We start from the raw sequence: 21,344 nt of genomic DNA, 5'->3' as shown, positions 1-21,344 counted from the left end.
TGCCCCTCCGGATCTGCAAGATGAGGCTCCACCTCCTTTGAAAGAAAAATCCCCGCCCCCTCCAGGAGAGGCAGCCTTTGCGGAAGATGCTGCCCATCCTTTCCAAGAAGGTCCTTCGCCTTCTGCAAGCGATTATCTGAATCTCATTCCTTCTGAGGAAAAGATAATTCTTCCAGACGATGACGAGCCGGATCCGCATAGAGTTCGACCTAGGCCTGCACCCCGATTGGTCCAATCAGTGCTTTCTGAAATGCTCTCTCAGTCTTCCCGTAGGTCATCCAAATTTCGCCGGAGCATGAGTGGCATTCCAAATCTACAGGAAACATTGAAGGAGAAACAGGTTTTGCTTATAATAAGGTTTTTTATATGTGTCTCTTTAATGCAAATGAAATATATTGGTGGTTTTTCTTCGTATTTACAGTTTTTACACGTAGTTTTCTTTCTTCAGGCAAGATTTAGAGATGCAAGGGAAAGCCGAAGACTGAAAATTGACCCTTTATACAAATATATATTTGAAATTCTATCGGAAAATCTTGGCCTGGACTTAGTAACAGTTGAAGAATTAATTTTGGATTCTCTGTCTGTGAGTTTGTCTTATCATTATTTATTTATTCATTTTTTAAAGATTGGCACCTGAGCTAACATCTGTTGCCAATCTTCTTCTTTTTATTTTTTTTCTTTGTCTTCTCCCCAAAGCCCCCCAGTTTATAGTTGTATGTTCCAGTTGTAGGTCCTTCTGGCTCTGCTATGTGGGACGCCACCTCAGCGTGGCTTGATGAGCGGTGCCATGTCCGTGCCCAGCATCCAAACCGGTGAAACCCTGGGCCGCTGAAGTAGAGCTCGAGAACTTAAGCACTTGGCCATGGGGCCGGCCCCCATTACTTTTTAAATTGCTCTTTGAAAAGTGATTGATTTAAGAAACTGGCATCATTGTCATGAACAACAAAACATTCAGAAAGAGAGGTTGGAATTTTACTGAGTAGAGAAGCTTTATTTTATGTAGTTATAGCCAGTTGATTGATATCTCTAGTAAGGTCTATTATTGAGGAGGAAGGAAAGAGAAGAGTTAGCAGCTAGAATTTGGCTAAGATTCTGACTCAAAATGGCTTCTTCAGAAGTTAGAGAGATAGTCAAGCACAGGTAGAGTAATATTTTAAAAGTACAGGTTATATGAATTACATATGCAGATTATTTAGATAGAAAAGTAAACTACATAAATATGAGCTAGGGAACAGTGACTATTGCATGAGTTTAGTAGAAAACTGGGCAATTACCATATGTCTCACTGTGCCAGCCCTGGATTATGCCTACTTTCCTGGCATCCTAAAAGGGTCACTCCTAAAAAGGTCCCAGTTTTGGAGGATGAATTTATATGGTCACTCTAATTATATATGATAAGCTGTGGCTTTCATAGTAGCTCTCAGAAGCAGTGTCACAGCTTCCTTCCCCATATCTCTGATGCTAAATTAATTTTCAATAAGATTACTACTAGCTACTTGAGCTTTTCATCAACTTTAGGAGTGGACTGGACTGGAGTCTCAGCAAGACCAGTGAGCAGGTACATGCTGGTGGTGAGCCGATTGGCTCACTGAAGACATTGGTGAGAGAGTTGGGGTGGGGGCAGTGTTTGGTGAGGTTGTCATCGTTGGGGTCCATACATCCAACTTTTACAGGGACCAGTGAACTTGTGCAAAATTCTTTAGCTTGCTTTAGGAGCTAAGATTCTGTGGAATGGTTCCTAAAAGAGCCTCTCTCTTGCTTGATGCAATGTGTTGCCAAATTCTGGAAAGTTGTCTGCTCTTCATTTCTTCCAGGACCCTTATAAAACTTTAGAACTGGCAGTCCCCTGACTGTGTGAATGGGATTGCTGGTTTTTATGCTCTGTTAGTGTGTTACATTGAGATGGGAATGTGATTGATGCAGAGAGGTCAATAACTCTGAGTGATTTTAATGGCAAAGGATAGAAAAATGCATGGAGATGTTACATAAAACAAGAGGTGCCGCAGCAAGCACCTGGAAGTAGGGTGTGGTTTCCCAAGTCCCCAGTGTTCCCTGCAGGAATGTAGGGGTGCAGTCAAGGATAGCTTCATGGGCATGTGGGCTGTGCAGTCGAACAGGCCCCTGTGCTGAAGGGCCCTGCACTTGGTTTAATGATCTCCTGTTGCCATCTTGATATTCTTAATAATTTTTTAACAAGTGGTCCTGCATTTTCGTTTTGCACTGGGCCCCACAAATTCTGTAGCCTGCCTTGGCTGTGGATGATACCACCCATATAGTAAGAGGATTCTCTTTGCCATTCTTGGGTTGGTTTTGTTTGTTTGTATTGTTTTTTTAATTTGCTTTAATACTCTCCTGGCCTCCCTTCCATACTGACTATTTTGGCTCCTCTGGAGACTCTGGCTGTGTGTCTATCTATTCTCCAAGTAGAAGAAAGTGGTACAAAACAACCCTATACACGTGCCTGAGTAGATGACTATGAGATGAAGGAAAGGCCAGTTTCTAAGAGAGTGTTTCTAAGTAGGCCCAGGCTTCAGGCCTGTCCCGAGGACCATTCCTTCCCTTGGTTAGAGAGGAAATCAGTTGGTGATCAACTTTGTTTCACCTGAAATTTGCTACATCAAAAATTTGGCTAACCCTGCTATTGGAATCCCAGCAACTCTACAAAGGTTAGGCATGGACTTTGAGTCTGGCCAGTGCCTTCAGTGGCAGACAGCACCTAGGACTAAGTCAGGGAGATGCGTGCCACAGAGCTAGTAATCTCACCCTTAAATATTTGCCAGCTGGCTTTCTGGGCTAAGCTTCTCTGCTTAGAGGGAGTCTTTCTCACTGACTAGCTTGTTGGCCAAGAATTGGGAGGGCCATATGCCTCCAAACCCTTCCACTTGTCATTCCTGGGGTATGTCTTGGAATTTGGGTCTAAGTGGTTAGATTCTTCCTTTTAGCCTGTCACAGACCAGGCCAGACACTGGTTAGGCTACAAGAAAGGAAATCTAGGTCTTAAGGGAAGAATCAAGCCAGGAAAGGTGTTTCCTTAAGAGTTGTTTGTAAATTGCAAAGCCACAGAGGAGGGAAGATAGCACAACCAGGAGGGAAACCAATGTCAAGATCTGGGAGAGATGAGAGTGCTTATATGGTTGAAAGGATAAGGCAAGGACATATAGTAAACTGGCATCAAGATTGGTGGACAAGTGAGTAAAAAGATGGAACAAGGAGCAATGGGTGGCATGGTTTGGTGTGGTGGTTTAGGAAACTGGGTACATGGAAAAGTTTTCCTTTTATGTGAAGCCTGGTGTACAATTCAGAGCACAAGCACTTGTTAAAGGCACCACAACACTGAGGACAACGGAAGGTGTGATGGTTACCTTGTTTGCCTTCAGATCCATTCTCTATTCTTCTCCACCCTGCTCTGTGGCCTGGAAGGCTGAACTCTCATGAAACTGTCATCTGGGCTCCCTTGTTCTCTGGCTGCCACAAAGCTCAGGCAGTGGGAGGCCCCAGCAGAAGATTAGAGGGTGGAAGGGGAGAGAAGTCTGGTTTCTTCCCAGTTGGCCTTGTTTCTGGTCAGTGTCATGTCCTCCCGTAACTACAGCTCCTCCTGAGCATACCCTCTCCCACAGCTCCAGTTCTCAACTTGCATCCAGCTATAGCACTGTCTCCCACCCCCACCCTTCCAGGCCTTGGGGTGGTACTGGCTCTCCTTCATTGCTAGTCCTGTTGTTGGAGTGAGTGCCACGCTTCCCTTAATCCTATTCTGGCCTCCTGAAATAGCTTCTTTATTGTATTCTTGTATTCTTGTATTGTATTCTTTCTTCAAAAACCCCTTTGATGGGACTCCTTTTCTTGCCAGGACCCTGACCAATGCAGAGGTTTCCACCACATTGGCATTCATGCTTCTGCTGCTTCCAGTTTTGCTTCTCCCTTCGTTTAGCACTGATCAAGATAGTCACAGATGTTGCTTTCCCGGCTTACACGACTGTTTCCTAAAGTCAAGGCAGCAGCAGTATGGTTCTGTGGAAAGAGCACAGATCTGGAGGCCCAGGGCTGGCGTCCAGTTGCAGGCTCCGTCCTTGTGGTTGTGTGCCTTTGGGTCCTTCACTCAAATTCTCTTTAGCTTTAGTTTTCTCTTCTGCAAGAGGGCCATTAATAATGCCACCTTAGCTAGTGCCAGATTGTGGTGAAGCTCAGATGAACTCTTTGTAAAATGCTACGTATTATAAGTAAATTTTTAATCCACGGTCATGATTTTGGCCCATGATAATATTCACTCTGCTGGTCTCAGGAGTACACTGTGTCTAAAAAACAAGAATTCATTGCATTTGATATTTTTCTTTTTCTTTTCTTTTTTTTGGTGAGGAAGATTGGTGCCGAGCTAACATCTGTTGCCAATCTTCCTCTTTTTGCTTGAGGAAGACTGTCCCTGAGCTAACATCTGTGCCAGTCTTCCTCTATTTTGTATGTGGGATGCCACCACAGCAAGGCTTGATGAGTGGTATGTAGGTCCATACGTGGTATTTGAACCTGCGAACCCTGGGCCACTGAAGTGGAGTGCGCAAACTCAACCACTGCACTGCCAGGCTGGTCCCAATATTGTAATTTTTAGAATAGATTCTGATCCTGCCTCTGCTATACCTGTCACTGTGTATCTTAAATAAACTCCTTGAGGCTCATTTTTTTTTTTAATTTAAAAAATGATGAAGGTTATGGTATGTAAAATGTCTAGCATAGAGCTTGGTTCATTTGATTGTACTTCCCTAGTCATTTTATTGATCATCATTTTCTCTTTTATTTAACAGCTGGATGCATTTACACATTTTTTTATGAAAGATGGTTGTAAGACATTGAAATTTTTGTACCAGGAAGGAGATGTTCCTGGTGTGGGTAAGGATGTTTTACAAGGGTAATGTGCTATTAGTTCATGAATGTTAAAGTACAACATATCTTTTCTTTTATCCATATCCCACATTCATAAAAAGACATTACTAGAAGCTTACGTGTGGAAAAGATAGTGTCCTAAAAATAATACATTTTCAGCTCAAATATCTATTTCAGGCATTACCAAAAGGATTTAAGGAGAAAATGTGTTACAGAAAATATTGTCCTTTCTTGAGGAATGCACATTTTCACTAGAATTTAATGGCATTTTCCCTGAAATAGGTGGATGTTTTCAGATGACTAGAAATTATCATGAAACCCCTGAGAGCTCAGCAGCCGCTCCCTGTGGTCCTGGTTCAGCATCTCGTGTCTGCTGCAGATGTCAGCTGCAATATCTGGCTTCCCCTACTGTTCACATTATTCCTAAAATGATGAACATTTTACCAGGTTGCTAAACTTTTGTCTTCATACGTAGGAGTGTGCACCATCCTTTGGTCTCAGACTACTTATCTTTTAAGTCCTGTGGTTTTTACTTTTAGTGTTCTTCCTGTTGGTTCTTCCTCACTTTCCTCCTCTGCGGCCTTAGGCTAGGCTCCTACCTCATGCCTGCCCTAGGATTCCAGATTGAAAACCAGTATCTGTTCCCAGATTTCCTCTCTGAAGTTCACACTACTTAGTCCTGCCAAGTAAATCTTTTATCCTGCTGCTAGTTATTGGATTGAGTCCAAACCCCTCATTTATCCTCTAAGGCCTGTAGTAACCTGGATACACAGTACTTGGTTAATCTCGTCTATTCTTTCAGACGTGAATTTGCTCTTTTTAAGCTGATCTCTTCATGTTTTCTGTATGTACCAAGTCATTTCTGTGCCCTTTTCTCTGCCCTCCCGACTCTCGCAGAATGTCTTTCTTCTCTCCACTCAGCTAAACCCTACCGCTCCTCCAGACCACGTCATGCATTCTCTCTTCTACAGAGCCTTCCCAGAGTGTTCCAAACCACATCCCTCACTCTCCTACCCACTCCTGTCTCATTTAGAGTTTGCACTGTGAAATACAGCATTTGATTGTGTTCTTCTATTTTCATCTCATTGTTCAATACATATGTCTTTCTTCCCCAACAAAGCATGTGTACTCATAATTAATGACCAGGTCTACTCTGTGGATGTTCTGTCTCTCACAGTTCTTATCCTGTGACATTATTGTATGGTCTGTATTTTCATACCTCATTAAAAATTAAAACAATAGCTGAAAATTATAGAAATATAAGGAAATATCTATAATTAGAACTAAAAACCACCCACACTCCCACTCACTTGGAATAAGCACTGTTAACTCCTTGATGAATATTCCTCTGTAACTTCTTTGGTGTATATATAGAGAGATAGAGAGAGAGAGAGACAGAGACAGAGAGAGAGTTAAAGTTAGATATGTATTTGTAGAGTGTGTGTATATATATATAGTTAGGTATATATCTATATATCTAGCATGTCTATGTATTACAAGAATAGGATCCAACTCTACTCTCATTCTATGATAGCTTTTAAATTTGATGATATTCTCTTCTCCATGTCCTAGATACATTTGTACAATTAAATTTTAAAGAGTGGCATTGTATTTCATTGGACTAATGTAACTATTACTTTCAAAACTTACCTCCTATTGCTAGAATTTAGACTGTTTATAACTTTTTGCTCCTTTGAACAATGCCTCAACTCTATGTGTATTAGGAAGACTTTTTAGGAAGAATTCCCAGGAGTGGAATTTCCAGAGAAAGGATAGACATATTTTTAATCATTATTTTTGCTACTTACAAAAGTAATGCATTTATCAACTTGGTTAATATTCCTCTACATGTCTTTCTTGTATGCATGTGCTAACATATAAATGCTTATTATCATTTTTAAAATGTGATCATATAATACATTTTATTCTTGACTTGCTTTTTGCACTTGACAGTATAGCCTAGACATAGTCTATGTCATTACATATAGATTTATCTCATTTAAAAAATGCTGTACAGTATCCCTTAGTACAACTGCATTGTGATTTTTAGAAACCATTCTCCAATTGATGGATCTGTCAGCCAGGAATATGTTCAGCTGTAAATAATGGAAATCCTAAGAGTGTCTTTAAACAAATAGGGGGTCTATTTTTCTCTCGTACCAATATAGTTATATTCTATTCAGTCTAATTAGTCTAGTTTTCACATGCCCACCCTTGCAACCCTCTGAGACTGGTTTCCTCCAGAATCACTGCACAGGAGGAATCCCCAAACCCAAAGGAAGGAATGCTTGAGACAAAGCATTTTTTGTGATTTTGGGATGGGGATTTAAATATTCTTTTATCATATTTTAAATTGGTTATTGTTGTAAATAGGAAGACTGTTGATTTTTGCATATTAATATTGCAACCAACCATCAAACAGAATTCTCATTTTTAATGGTTTTTTAAAATTAAAGAAAAATTTATAATTAGATGATTGATTTGGATAGAAATTAGTTCAAAGAGGGATTTAATATAAGTTGGGTGCTATGAGTGTATTTATTCAATAGGGGACTGGATCTTCTCGAGGGAGTCAGTGAAGGCTTCCAGGAGATGTGGTGTTTCAGTTGAGATCTAGCAGATAAGCAGGAATTAGGAAGAAAAAGGATTGGATGGGACAGGAGAACAGTTTGTGTGAAGGCCCTGCTGGAGGCCAGGCCAGAGGAGCAAAGGTGCAGAAGTAGGGAAAGGCGCCAGAGGAGGTGGCAATTTAAGATCGGCAATTCTTGACATCTTTCTGTAGACAAAAAAATTTATTCTGCAGTCATATTGAAAACTTCTTAGAATAAAGTAAAGAAAAAACCAATAGTGTAAGATCTACCGTAGTTTATAACATTTGGTCACTTATGTGATCATATGCTGAATTCTTCACTTGTGTTTTCAGAATGTGGTCGAACTTTTGCTGGAGTAGCCAAAGGGGCAAAAATGATGAGGTTGTATATAGACAGCGCAGCCCCAGAGAAACTAAAAGGCGTTTGTATATTTTTTGTTCGCTGTCGCAATGATGTGGCTATAAATAATAAAAATATTTATGAGGTATGTTTACATTTTTTTCAAATATGTACTTGACTTTTTTTTTCTGGTTTTACTGAGATATAATTAACAATAAAGGTGTACAATAAGTTGATTTAATACTCTTAGATATTGCAAAATGATTCCCACCGTAGCATTAACTCTAATACCTCCATCACCTCACATGATTACCATTTCTTTTTTTGGTGATGACATTTCAGATCTACTCTCTTAGCAACTTTCAAGTATATAATACTGTATTGTGAACTATGATCACCACGTTGTACATCAGATCCGCAAACTTAGTCATCTTATAACTGAAAGTTTGTATCCTTTTACCAACATGTTTTCCATTCAAAATTCTGGGCACAGGCTAATTTGGTTGCTCTCTCCCTGGACTGACAGAGTTTTTCTGGACCCTTTTTCATGGACAGGACAACTTTGAACTGAGAACTTTCTTTAGGCGGGAGACTCAGTTTCCTTTCCCTGACGTTGTGTGGGCTCCAGGCCATCTCTCCTTCCCTAAGCAGAAATTAGAGCACCGGGGAAGTGTCTGCTTGTTGAGCAAGCATGTGAATGGTTAAAATGGGGGCACAATAAGCGTTGGTGGATTTTAGAACTTTAATATCCACAACCACTTGTTGCCCTAACAGTTTATAAAATATATTGTCTGTGCTTATTGCAATGGAAAACAGGTTATGATCCACACTTCTTTAATGGGATTGGCATGTAAAATAACATTTGAACACCACCCTTTCAGGATGTACTATTTACTGTTCTGGATGCATCAAAAGGACTCCTAATTGGGATTAGGAAAATGCTGGCAAATATATTTCTACCAGCTATTCTTGCAACAAATAATTGGGGTGCTTTAAACCAGTCCAAGCAAGGAGAATCTGAAAAACACCTTTTCACTGAAACCATCAATAGATACCTTTCATTTTTAGATGGTAAGTATAAAATTTAATGTTTAATAAATTACTAAAGATGAGCAAATTAACTATAAGATAGGTTATTAAAAATAAGCATTAGAGGAGCCTGCCTGGTAGCATAGTGGTTAAGTTTGTGCTCTCTGCTTTGGTGGCCTGGGGTTCTCGAGTTCGGATCCCAGGTGCAGCTTGTCAAGCCATGCTATGGAGGCGTCCCACATAAAGCAGAGGAAGATTGGCAACAGGTGTTAGCTTGGGGCCAATCTTCCTCACCAAAAACAAAACAAAACAAAACAAATTAGTGAAAAAAAATTCCATCTTGTAAGAAGATGTTAATCAAAATAATTATGAGACCCAGAGGAAAGATAGCAAATCATTAGAACCTCTCTTTCCAGGGGTCTTTGCAGGAATAGGATTTTTTATTTTTTCTTTTTCTCCCAAAGCCCCCTGGTACACAGTTGTGTATTTTTAGTTGTGGATCCTTCTAGTTGTGGCATGTGGGACACTGTCTCAGCATGACTTGATGAGCGGTGCCATGTCCACACCCAGGATCCCAACCAGTGAAACCCTGAGCCACCGAAGCAGAGCACGGGAACTTAACCTCTTGGCCATGGGGCCAGCCCCAGATATGTTTTCTTTTTTATTTTCTATTGTAGCAAGAGGATTCTCTTTCTATATTATTTGTGAAAAATTTCACCATATTAAAAAATATATACTTTATTGTGAACTTTAAAAAATATATTATTTCATATTGTTAAAATATACAATTTTATTAACAAATCATGGTCACAATCTAACACTCAATTGGCATTATATTTCTATAAAGTATTAGAACTTTAACATTTTCATAATTACAACTTGAAACCACACATTGACATTTAACCCTTTGACATTAAACACCTCTTCTCAATACTAATTTATCCCTTTTAGGTGCTATAATAAGTATTGAGGGAACAGTTAAGTTAAAGACGATAGACAGTGTTGATTTTTCCAAACTGCATACCTTTGAAGAAGTGACGGTCGCAGCTAATAATTCAGAAACTGTTCGTCAGCTAGAGGACGTGCTGATGATATGGTACAAACAGATCGAACAGGTGAGCTGCCTCGGGTAATTTCATCAGATATGAGCTGTGGTTCTCATCTGTGTCCTAGTCATTGCGTTTTGTCCCTGAGAGTAAAGGGAAGAGGAGTTTTCCAGATTCTTTTATGAAACTCAGCCTTTTCTTGGCTCTCGTGCAACATCATTGTTCTCTACGGACCACTTAAAATCAATTTTGAGATATTTCTCAGTTCAGGGAGGAAACTGTACCAATATGGGTTTAGAAGGAAATAATGAAGAACCAGGAATAGCCAGCATTTATCTCTAATACTTTGTTTATTGTATATGCTCTTCATAAGAGAGAAAGAGGACACAATAGAGAGACTATAGCCACAGTGCTAGACGCTAAATAAGGAGCTCTTGGTTGATCAACAGAATTGTCTGTGTTGGCAAAGAAGTTCAAAATAGGCTCATTCGTATCAGTACTATAGTGGCAAGTCTGCAACTCTGTGGCCAAATAAATTTTCTCTAGTGGTAAGAAAAGCAGTGATAAGAATGAGATATACGTCAACATTCTGAGAGGTGCCAATTTAGTCTATCAACACTGCCAAAAGTCAGATGCTATCTAATTTCCTTAAACTGAAAGAGGACCTTAGGAGCCAACTCACTGATCTCTAGTGCATACGCACAGGACACTGGAACTAGAGAAGAAAATCTTCAGTTAAGTGAGGACTAGGGGAGAAAAATCTTGACCAAGCAAGAGTTAGAGGAAAGCGTTTCTGATCTTGCCTCTCTTAGAACTATGCTGGAAGGAGGGAGATGCAGTTGGAGGGGAAAATTGGAGGACTTTGGAAATTCCACCAAGGCCTGGAGTGCTGGCCACAGAATTTGCTTCCTGGTGTCCCTAGGTAAATGAAGTGGGTAACTGCCCACGGGAGACCTCCTGCAGCCACCTACTATGTCACTGGAGGAAGGGGGAGTTGTAACCCAATGTGGAAATCAAGCTCTGTTCTACACCATGGCTGAGGAGATCCTCTCCAATTATTATGACCAAGTGATATAGATCTTCTTTCAAAAAATGAGAGAGCAAAAGAAAATGACTCGATATAAGGAGATTTAGCAACTTGAAATAAGGAAATCAAGTTGAGAAAATTCAGTAAATGGCCTACAATTAAGTAGAATCAGTGCAGGAAATGGGAGAAATCTTTAAAAAAATTATATATACAACAAACCTTGACCTCTTGTCATACACAAAAATTAATTCAAGATGGATCATAGACATAAATATGAAAGCTCAAACTAGAAAAAGAGATACATGCAACAACATGATGAATCTCAAAAACAGGGTGAGTGAAAATAGCCAGTCTTAAAAAAGTAATGTTAAAACAAAAACTGTAAATGTTCCAGAACATAATGTCAGACTATATTAATATGTTCTTAAGCAAGATACAAAACCCAGAAGCCATGAAAGAAAAAACCAACAGATTTGACTACTAAAAAAAAATATAGTAACTTCCATATGGCAAAAACCACCATAAACAAAGTTAAAAGATAAATGACCTTCTGGGAGAAAATATTATCAGCATCTATAACAAAGAGTTAGTATCCATGATATATGAAAAACTTAAATAAATCATTAAGAAATGGGCAATTTAGAGAAAAATGGGCCAAGGATATGAACAATGCTGTTCAAGAAAAGTATGTGGAGATGTTTGACCTGGAAAAAAAGAGGATTTAAGAGTGACGTTATGTCTTCAAATATTTGATGGGATTCCATATGAAATTAAACTTGCACTGTGTGGCCCTAGAAGGCAGAAGTAAGACTGGAAAGAGTGTGGTGGTTATAAGGAGAGAGATTTTATCTTGAAATCAGGATAGCTTTCTCACAGTATTCCCCCCTCCCCGAAAATGGAATGTGCTGCATCCCTGGAAGTATCTAATTTGAGGCTGGATTACCATCTATGAGTGATGGTGGAACAGGAATTAAACATCAAAAGTGATTTAAATCGTGTAGGCTTTCAGCCATTTAAGACAAGTTTAAATTGTGTCCAGTATCTCTGTTGAAGCGCATGGAGAAGCTTGTAATGAGGTTAGGAAAGAGTTCCATAAACCATGGTTAAAATTAAAAGCATTTCATAGATTAAAGATAGAACCATCCTGGGTTTGAAAAATCAACTATGTATTTTATCTCATTTGTGTTCTTAAAAATTCTATCAATTTGGGGCCAGCTCTAGTGGCCTAGTGGTTAAGTTCGGCATTTTCCTCTTTGGCACCCGGTGCAGACCTACACTACTTGTCTGTGAGTGGCCATGCTGTGGCAGCAGCTCACATACAAAAAAAAGAGGAAGACTGGAGGCAGCTGTTAGCTTGGAGTGAATCTTCCTCAGCAAAAAAAAAAACAAACAAAAAACCCAGAAAAATTCTACCACAATTTAAGTTATGAAAAATTACAAACAAAAAAATACAGAAAATATAACAAACACCCCTGTAACTACCACTGAGGTTAAACAGATAGTACCTATTGCCATATTTGCTTCAGATCTCTTATTTTTGCTAAAGCTTCCAATGCTTTCCTCTCTTCCCTCTATATGAACACTATTCTGATGTTGTCTCCTCCCATTCCCTCAAGTTTTACATTTTTATTGTATTTGCATATTTATAAGATTTATATTATATAAAAATAAATTGTATATATAAATTATATATTATAAAAATACAGAATATGTATTTGTGGTTAAAATCTTTACATAAATGGTATAATACCATGGAGTGTCCTTTTACAGCTTTTTTTTTTTTACATCCTTTTTCCCTCCTCATTTAACATTCTCTTTCACCCATGTTGATACAAGTAAATTTAATTTATTCACAACTCCTGTCTGGTGTTCCTCTATGAAGAAGTCAGTTTATTATGTATATTTTCAGACATTTAAGCTATGTCTAGTATCCTCTGTTTAAGGAGGTAGAGAAGTTTATTCATTCATTCCCTCAGAATAGGGGATGTAGAATGTTTCTGTTACTGGTGCCCTGGGTCCTTGTTGTCCCCCAGGATAGAAATCAAAAGAGACAATAAGCAGGAGTGAAGAGTTAGAAAGTTTATTAGCTTGTGCACCAGGAAGCCAGTCATGACAAAGGGAAGAAGTGAGAGAGAGAGAGGTGAGCGGCTCCTCCACTATTAGCCATACTGTGGGGTTTTTATCAGGCTGCAGCAGGGGATGTCTTCTGTCATGGCATGTAGAGGTGGCGTTGTGTTTGTGCCTGTGCTGTCTGGCAGCATGTTGCTACGTGTATCATTAGCATGCTAGCTCTCCACCCCTGGGTGTGATTTTTTCTATGGTAGTGAGGCAAGAGGTCACTGTCAGCCAACTCCTGGGCGCTAGGTTGCATGTGTAAGCCTAAACCCGGGAAAGTCCCAAGGCTGCGGAATGTGGATTCTGGTGGTCTCTATCTGATTCTCCTAGCTTGCCAATTGGTTAGGGGCCTTATCTTGTTGGGCCAGGGGCCTTGTGGCTTCAGTGGTGGACAGCCCTATCTCGTTAGGCTGGTTCCTGTTTTCTACTTTTTATTGCCGTTAGAAACAACAATAGTACACATTCAGTGAATATCTTTGTTCAGGTCTCCTTTGCACGTGTTCAAGAGTCTCCCATTTCTTCAAATCTTTCCTTACACTTGGGGTTGCCAGATTTAATCATTGCCAGTATGTTGGGTGTGCAGTGAGGTCTTGATTTCTTTTGCATTACCCTGAATACTATTGAGGTTGAGCATATTTAGTGGCTATTTCGGTTTCCTCTTTGTTGTTCCTCTTTGCCTGTTCTTATCCTTCATCCAGTTTTCTTTCAGATTGCTCCATGATGTCCTGCTGAATTGGTAGAGTTTGAATAATATCTGGATGCTAATCCTTTGTCGGTCCCCATTGTGGCCTGCATTTTTATTTGATAATAGTGTCTTTAGTCGTGTGAAAGTTCTACATTTTAATGTAAACGTATTAGTTACAAATGGTAATCTAGCCTCCATTTAGCTACCTTCAGTCCCTAGGAAATTTGTGCTTTTTGTGTTTTATTTAGGAAACCCTTTCCTGCTCCAATGTTATGAAGACATTCTCCTAAATTGTTTATTTATTTTACATAGTGAAATATATAAAAATGAGTACAATAAAAGAAACAAATTGTTGCAAAATGAACACCTGTGTAAGGTTTGCACAAGTTAGGAAATAGAACATTACCAGCACCTTACAATCCCCTTGCATTCCTCTTCCCAATTTTAACTCCCATTTCTTCCCCTCTAGTAGCAACCACTTTCTAGACAATTATGATCTTCAGCTCTGTGCCTTCCTTTATAGTTTTATCCCTGTGTCCTATGTTTTTCCTTAAAAGTTTTATCATTTTATTTTTAACATTTATGCTTTTAATCCATCTGGAATTATTTTTGTGTATGTGTATAATATAAAGTAGAAATCTAATTTTGTCTTTTTTCTTATAGTTAGCCAATTGCCCCAGAACTGTTTATTTAATAGTCCGTTCTTTCCTAACAAATTTGTAATATCACCTCTGTAATATATCAAGTTTACAGGCCCCTTTGTCTATCCTACTGGTCTACTTACTTGTTTTTTGTACTCTGATCATGCTGCTTTATTTTCTGTAGCTTTTTACTAAATCAACATTTTGCATGGTGAGTCCCTTTCTAATTTGTGACTTTGCCAATTTTATTTTTCATTTTCGATTCTTGTACCTTTTGTTTGCTTTATTTACCTTGTTCTGGGACCTCATTACTAGGTCAAATAGAAGTGGATGGTGATAGTGGCAAACTTGTCTTTGGTTTTAAAGTGATATTTTCTATTTTTCTTCAAAATTGCATTGATTATTTCTGGTTAATTATTCTTCCAAATTAATTTTAAAACTAGTTTGTCAAATATCATGAAAAACCCTGTTGAGATTTTGATAGGAGTTTCATTGAATGTATACGTTAATTTAAAGAAAATTGCCATCTTTATGTTGTTGAACTTTTCCATCCATGAATGTGATATATCTCTCCATCTATGTAGGTCTTCTTTTGTGCACTGAAAGTAAATTTTCTAATTTTCTCCAAAAAGATTTTGCATGTCTTTTGTTAATCTCTAGATATCTTGTCATTGTTATTTATTTATTTTTTTTTTTATTTTTTTTTTAAAGATTTTTTTTATTTATTTTTTCCTTTTTCTCCCCAAAGCCCCCCGGTACATAGTTGTGTAGCCCCCCGGTACATAGTTGTGTATTCTTCGTTGTGGGTTCCTCTAGTTGTGGCATGTGGGACGCTGCCTCAGCGTGGTCTGACAAGCAGTGCCATGTCCGCGCCCAGGATTCGAACCGACGAAACACTGGACCGCCCGCAGCGGAGCGCGCGAACTTAACCACTCGGCCACGGGGCCAGCCCCCCATTGTTATTTTTAATTAGTTAATTTTTTTAAGATTGGCGCCTGAGCTAACATCTGTTGCCAGTCTTCTTTTTCTTTTCTTCTTCTCCCTAAAGCTCCCCAGTACATAGTTGTATGTTCTGGTTGTTGGTCCTTCTGGCTCTGCTATGTGGGATGCTGCCTCAGCATGGCTTGATGAGTGGTGCTAGGTCCACGCCCAGGATCCAAACTGGTGAAATCCTGGGCCACCAAAGTGGAGCATGCAAACTTAACCATTTGGCCATGGGGCTAGCCCCTATCCTTGTTATTATTTGTTATAGCAAATGCTGTCCTTTTAGAAGTTGCATTTTCAGATTGTTGGATGGCTTGTGAAGAAAGGCTACTCATACTTATGTATATATAAGGCAACCTTACTGAATTGTTCACTTTTATTGATTGTAAAAGTTTGTCGTCAGGTATTCTTGAATTTTTTAAATGTGGCAACTATATAATTTGTGACTTTGCCAATTTTATTTTTCATTTTCAATTCTTGTACCTTTTGTTTGCTTTATTTACCTTGTTCTGGGACCTCATTACTAGGTCAAATAGAAGTGGATGGTGATAGTGGCAAACTTGTCTTTGGTTTTAAAGTGATATTTTCTAAAATTTCGTCTTTAAGTATGACATTTGCCGTAGATTTTTGGTAGATACTATTTATTATGTTAAAGAAGTTCCTTTCTATTCCTAGTTTGCTAGGAGTTTTTAACATTGTTCAGTGTTGAATCTTATTTATACTTTTATCTTTCTTTGTAAAGATGCAAATTATGCGGTTTTAACAAAGAAGAAAGTAACATTTCTACATCCTGTGGATTTTTTTGATTGCAGGTACTTATTGAGAGTGAACAGATGAGAAAAGAAGCTGATGACTCAGGTCCACTCACTGAATTGGAACACTGGAAACGCATGTCAGCCAAATTCAATTATATCATTGAACAGATTAAAGGGCCAAGTTGTAAGGCTGTCATAAACGTGCTTAATGTTGCACATTCCAAACTGTTAAAGGTAAAAGACCTTTTATTTGAAAGTTGAGTATACTTCAGAACAACCAACCGGAAAATTATCCTTCTTGAACTGCTTTTTTGCATCATATATCAGAATCCTGTATTTAGAAGGGTTAAACTTTGAGTAAGCCTTTCTCATTTTCCACAATTATTTCCAGAAGAGGCAAAGGAAGTATAGAAATAAAGATTTATTTCACGCAGCAATTTTGACAGTACTACTATGAGATGATTGCTATTTATTTAAAAATTGTTTTGGAAATTGTATACAGGCTCATTGAGGTAAAGAACTATATAGAAAGTCAAAAGCAAAAATGCCATCTCATCACATGTCTCATTCCCACTATTCCACCTCTTTCCTGGAGGTCATCTTTACTAACAGCTTGGCTTGATTCTTTCAAGGTTCCTTTCTTTTTCTTTATTCTTCCTTTGAAAAAAAAATATACATAATACAAATAATGCATGAATACTGTTTTTTTTAAATGAAAGATTTAGATAGTACAGATGAAACAGGTCTCTCTTAATTACACATCTTACCACCCTATAACTCCTATTCCTGAATGATAAACACGTAGAGACAACCACTGTTTTCTATTTGACTGTATTTGTTTTTAATACACCTTGTGTGGCGTTTATATATGAGCATGCCAGGTACCTATGAAATTACATAGTTTTGTTTTGTGTTTGTAGTTTTTTTAATTACATAAATAGTGTCATACTGTGTTATTCTTCAACTCTTTCTCCTCCCAATAGCCTATCTTGCAGTTATACCTGTCAGATCGAGCTGTGTGGTTTTCCAAAATGTTAATGTACCAGGTTTTATCTAATTATTTTCTTGTTTTTAGACAGTCATTTCCTTTTTTATACAATCTTGAGATATAATTCACATACTATTCGTTTCTCCCATTTAAAGTGTACAATTTAGTGGTTTTTAGTATATTCACAGAGTTGTGCAACCATCACAATCAATTTTAGAACATTTTCATCACCTCAAAAAGAAAACCTGTACCCTGTAGCTATCACCTCTCATCTCCACCTGTTCCCCTCTCCCTACCCCAGCCCTAAGTAACCACCAATCCATTTTTTATCTCTGTAGATTTGTCTATTTTGGACATTTCATATAAATGGAGTCATATAATATGAGATCTTTTGTTATTGGCTTCTTTCACTTAGTGTAATGTTTTCAAAGTTTATCCTTGTTGTAGCATGCAACAGTACTTCATTCCTTTTCATGGCTGAATAGTATTCAATTGTATTGATGATATCACGTTTGTTAGTTTATGGACATTCGGTATTTCCACTTTTTGGCTGTTATGAATAATGCTGCTATGAACATTCTTGTACAAGTTTTTGTGTGAAAATATGTTGCCATTTTTCTTGAGTCTATACATAGGAGTGGAATTTCTGGGTCAAACGGTAACTACTCTATGTTTAACTTTTTGAGGAAAATTGATCCTTTCCTATATGTTCACAAACATTGCTGCAGTTAAAGCTTCTATGTGCATACATGCAAGTATTTCCCTAGGGTGTATACTCCACAACTTTGTCAATACTCCTTATGAGTTATTTATTTATTTTTTTTTGCCAATCTGACATGTGGAAAATGGCTTACTGTATTTTGTCTTTTCCTTATTAATAGTGAATTTGTGCATCTTTTAAAGTTTATTGGCTATTTGCATTTCTTCTCCTGTGAATTGTCTGTTTATATCTTTCCCCCATTTAAAAAATTTCAGATATTGTTTGGTACCTATTCTAAGAGTTCTTTATTACTGTGACTATAAATCAGTTGTCATATGTTTTGGGTGAGGCAATCTGCCATAGTCCCTGAGCATCTCCGCACATTCTTGCTGGATATGAAAGTTCACTCTGCTGATAGGAATGTTTTCTTGGAATAATGATCTGTTTTAATCACTTGACCCATTCTTGAAGACCCAGAGTAATGTAATGTCACAAATAACTAACCTACAAAAGTCACTCCAGGTGGAAGCAGGTCTGGTTTAAGTCTGCAGACAGGATGCTAACTGCAAATGGGACGAGGCTTCATTCAAGTTGTTTATAATAACTTTGTCTGAAGATAAGAAAAAATATATCAACCACATTTAAATTTCTACTATTTTAGTATACTTGTGATTAGGAAAGATAGCTTGAATTTCTTGATTAAACTTTAGCACCCTGAGATATTTGGATGTTTCATAGAATTCTTATACGTTTTTTTCTTAGAATTGGCGTGATTTAGATGCAAGAATCACCGATACAGCAAATGAATCAAAGGATAATGTCAGATATTTGTACACTCTAGAAAAAGTGTGTCAACCTCTCTATAATTATGACCTAGTAAGTATGTTTTTTAAAGCGTAGTTTAAAATACTAATGCATTTTAAAATAACTTTAATAGATGTGTATTGGGAAAATCTTATACTTCAGAATAGTTATTTATAAGATATATTTCCTATTATATATCTACAATGAATTATAAACTATATTTGTTATTTTAACCCACATTTAAATATGTAGCATCATTATAGGTATAATCTCATTTGTGAATTGAGAAAGACAAACATATTAGTTATCCATTGCTGCATAACAAATTACCCCAGAACTGAGTGGCTTAAAACAATAGGCATTTATTAGATCACACTTTCTGTAGGTTAGGTATCCAGGCACAGCTTAGCTGAATGCTTCAAGGTCTCATGAGGCTGCAGATAAGATGTTAGCTGGGAATGTGGTCTCATGTGAAGGGGAGGCTTACTGGTGGAAGGTTCACTTCTGAGCCCACTCACATGGTGTTTGGCCTCAGTCCCACAACATGTGGGCCTCTCCACAGGGAAGCTCACTTTCCGTAGGGTAAATGATCCAAGAGTGAGCAAGAGAGAGTACCCAACCAGCATTACCCTGAGACCAAAGCCAGACAAGGACACTACAAGAAAATAAAACTACAGGTCAATATCCCTGATGAATGTAGATGCAGAAATTCTCAAGAAAGTACTAGCAAACCAAACTCAGCAGCACATTAATAGAATCATACACCATGATCAAGTGGGATTTATTCCTGGGATGCAAAGATGGTTCAACATACACAAATAAATGTGATATACTACATTACTAGAGTGAAAGATTAAAATCATATAATCATTTCAATAGATGCAGAAAAAGCACTTGACAAAATGCGACATCATGTCATGATAAAAACTCCCAACAAATTGGGTACAGAACGAACATACTTCAACATAATAAAGGCCATATATGACAAACCCACAGCTAATATCATAATGGTGAATAGTTGCAAACTTTTCCTCTAAGATCGGGAATAAGACAAGATTGCCCATGCTCACCACTCCTATTCAACATAGTACTGGAAGTGCTAGCCAGAGCAATTAGGCAAGAAAAAGAAATAAAGGGCATCAAAATCAGAATTGAAGAAGTAAAATTCTCTGCTTGCAGATGTGATATTATACATATACATGTACATATACCAAAAAACTGTTGGAACTAATCAAGGAATTCAGTAAAGTTGCAGGATACAAAATCAGCATACAGAAATCAGTCGTGTTTCTATACACTGACAACAAAACATCTGAAAAAGAAATAAAGAAAATAATCTCATTTACAATAGCATCAAAACCAATATAATACTCAGGAATAATTTAACCAAGGAGGTGAAAGATCTACACGCTGAAAACTATAAGAGTTTGATGAAAGAAATTGAAGAAGACACAAACAAATGGAAAGATATCCCATGTTCATAGACTGGGAGAATGAATATTATTAAAATGTCCGTACTACACAAAGTCATCTATGGACTCAATGCAATTCCTATTAAAATTCCAATGAAATTTTTTACTGTAGTAGAAAGAAGAATCCTAAAATTTGCATGGAACCACAAAAGACTCCAATAGTCAAAGGAATCCTTAGAAAGAAGAGCAAAGCTGGAAGCATCACCTCTCCTGAATCCAAACTATGCTTCACAACTACAGTAATCAAAGCTGTATGATACTGGCATAAAAACAAGCATGTAGACTGATGGAACAGAGTTGAGAGCCCAGAAATAAACCCTTGCACATATGGCCAACTACACTTTGACAAAGCAGCCAAGAACACTTGGTGGGGAAAGGATAGTTTCTTTAATAAATGGTTTTGGGAAAACTGGATAATCACAGGTAGAAGAACAAAATGGAACCCTATCTTATACTGCTCACAAAAATTAACTCAAAAGGGATTGAAGACTTAAATGTAAGACCTGAAACTCTAAAACTCCTAGAATAAAGCATAGGTAAAAAGCTCCTGGACACTGGCTTTGGCAATTTTTCGCACGTGATACCAAAAGCACAAACAACAAAAGCAAAAATCAATGAATGGGACTACATCAAACTGAAAAGCTTCTGAACAGCAAAAGAAACAATCAACGAAATGAAAAGGCAACCTGCAGAATGGGAGAAAATATTTGCAAACCACATATCTGATAAGAGGTTAATATCTAATATATATGAGAAACTCATACAACTCAATAGCCAAAAAACAAACGATCTAATAAAGAATGGGCAGAGGAACTGAATAGATAGTTTTCCAAAGAAAACATTGAAATAGTCAACAGGTACATGAAAAGGTGCTCAACATCACTAATCATCAAGAAAATGCAAATCAAAACCACGAGGTATCACTTCACACCTGTTAGAATGGCAATTTCAAAAAGAAAAGAGCTATCTGAGTATTGGTGAGGATGTGGAGAAAAGGGAACTCTGGTGCACTGTTTGTGAGAATGTAAATTGGTGCAGTCACTAGGGAAAAACAGTATGGAGGTCCTCAAAAAGTTAAAAGTAGAACTGCCATATGGTCCAGCAATCCCACTTCTGAGTGTGTATCCAGAGGAAATGAAATCAGGATCTTGAAGAGATATCTGCACTCCCTTGTTCACTGAAGCGTTATTCACAATAACCAAGATATGGAAACAACCCTAAGACCATATTATATACTTGAACGTTGCTAAAAGAGTAAATCTTAAATTTTCTCACCACACCAAAAAAAATGGTAAT

The 21,344-nt window shown here is 37.8% G+C and overlaps 1 protein-coding gene across 1 annotated transcript in view; it reads left to right on the top strand.

Annotated features, from left to right (window-relative positions):
* Positions 1 to 235: 235 nt before the first annotated feature.
* Positions 236 to 21,344, top strand: part of DNAH8 (dynein axonemal heavy chain 8) — a 272,886-nt gene continuing 251,777 nt past the window's right edge. Inside the window, exons 1-8 of the mRNA XM_046640515.1 lie at positions 236 to 340; positions 449 to 583; positions 4,794 to 4,878; positions 7,796 to 7,947; positions 8,684 to 8,873; positions 9,783 to 9,946; positions 16,142 to 16,318; positions 18,535 to 18,648. Of these exons, the coding sequence (XP_046496471.1) occupies positions 251 to 340; positions 449 to 583; positions 4,794 to 4,878; positions 7,796 to 7,947; positions 8,684 to 8,873; positions 9,783 to 9,946; positions 16,142 to 16,318; positions 18,535 to 18,648 (1,107 nt within the window). The 5' untranslated portion in view covers positions 236 to 250. The remainder of the gene's footprint in view (positions 341 to 448; positions 584 to 4,793; positions 4,879 to 7,795; positions 7,948 to 8,683; positions 8,874 to 9,782; positions 9,947 to 16,141; positions 16,319 to 18,534; positions 18,649 to 21,344) is intronic.

Source organism: Equus quagga, chromosome 15, assembly GCF_021613505.1.
Source record: "Equus quagga isolate Etosha38 chromosome 15, UCLA_HA_Equagga_1.0, whole genome shotgun sequence".
NCBI classification, from domain to species: Eukaryota; Metazoa; Chordata; class Mammalia; order Perissodactyla; family Equidae; genus Equus; species Equus quagga.
The sequence above is the reverse complement of the archived record's forward strand: the minus strand, read 5'-3'. Positions and strand labels throughout refer to the sequence as shown.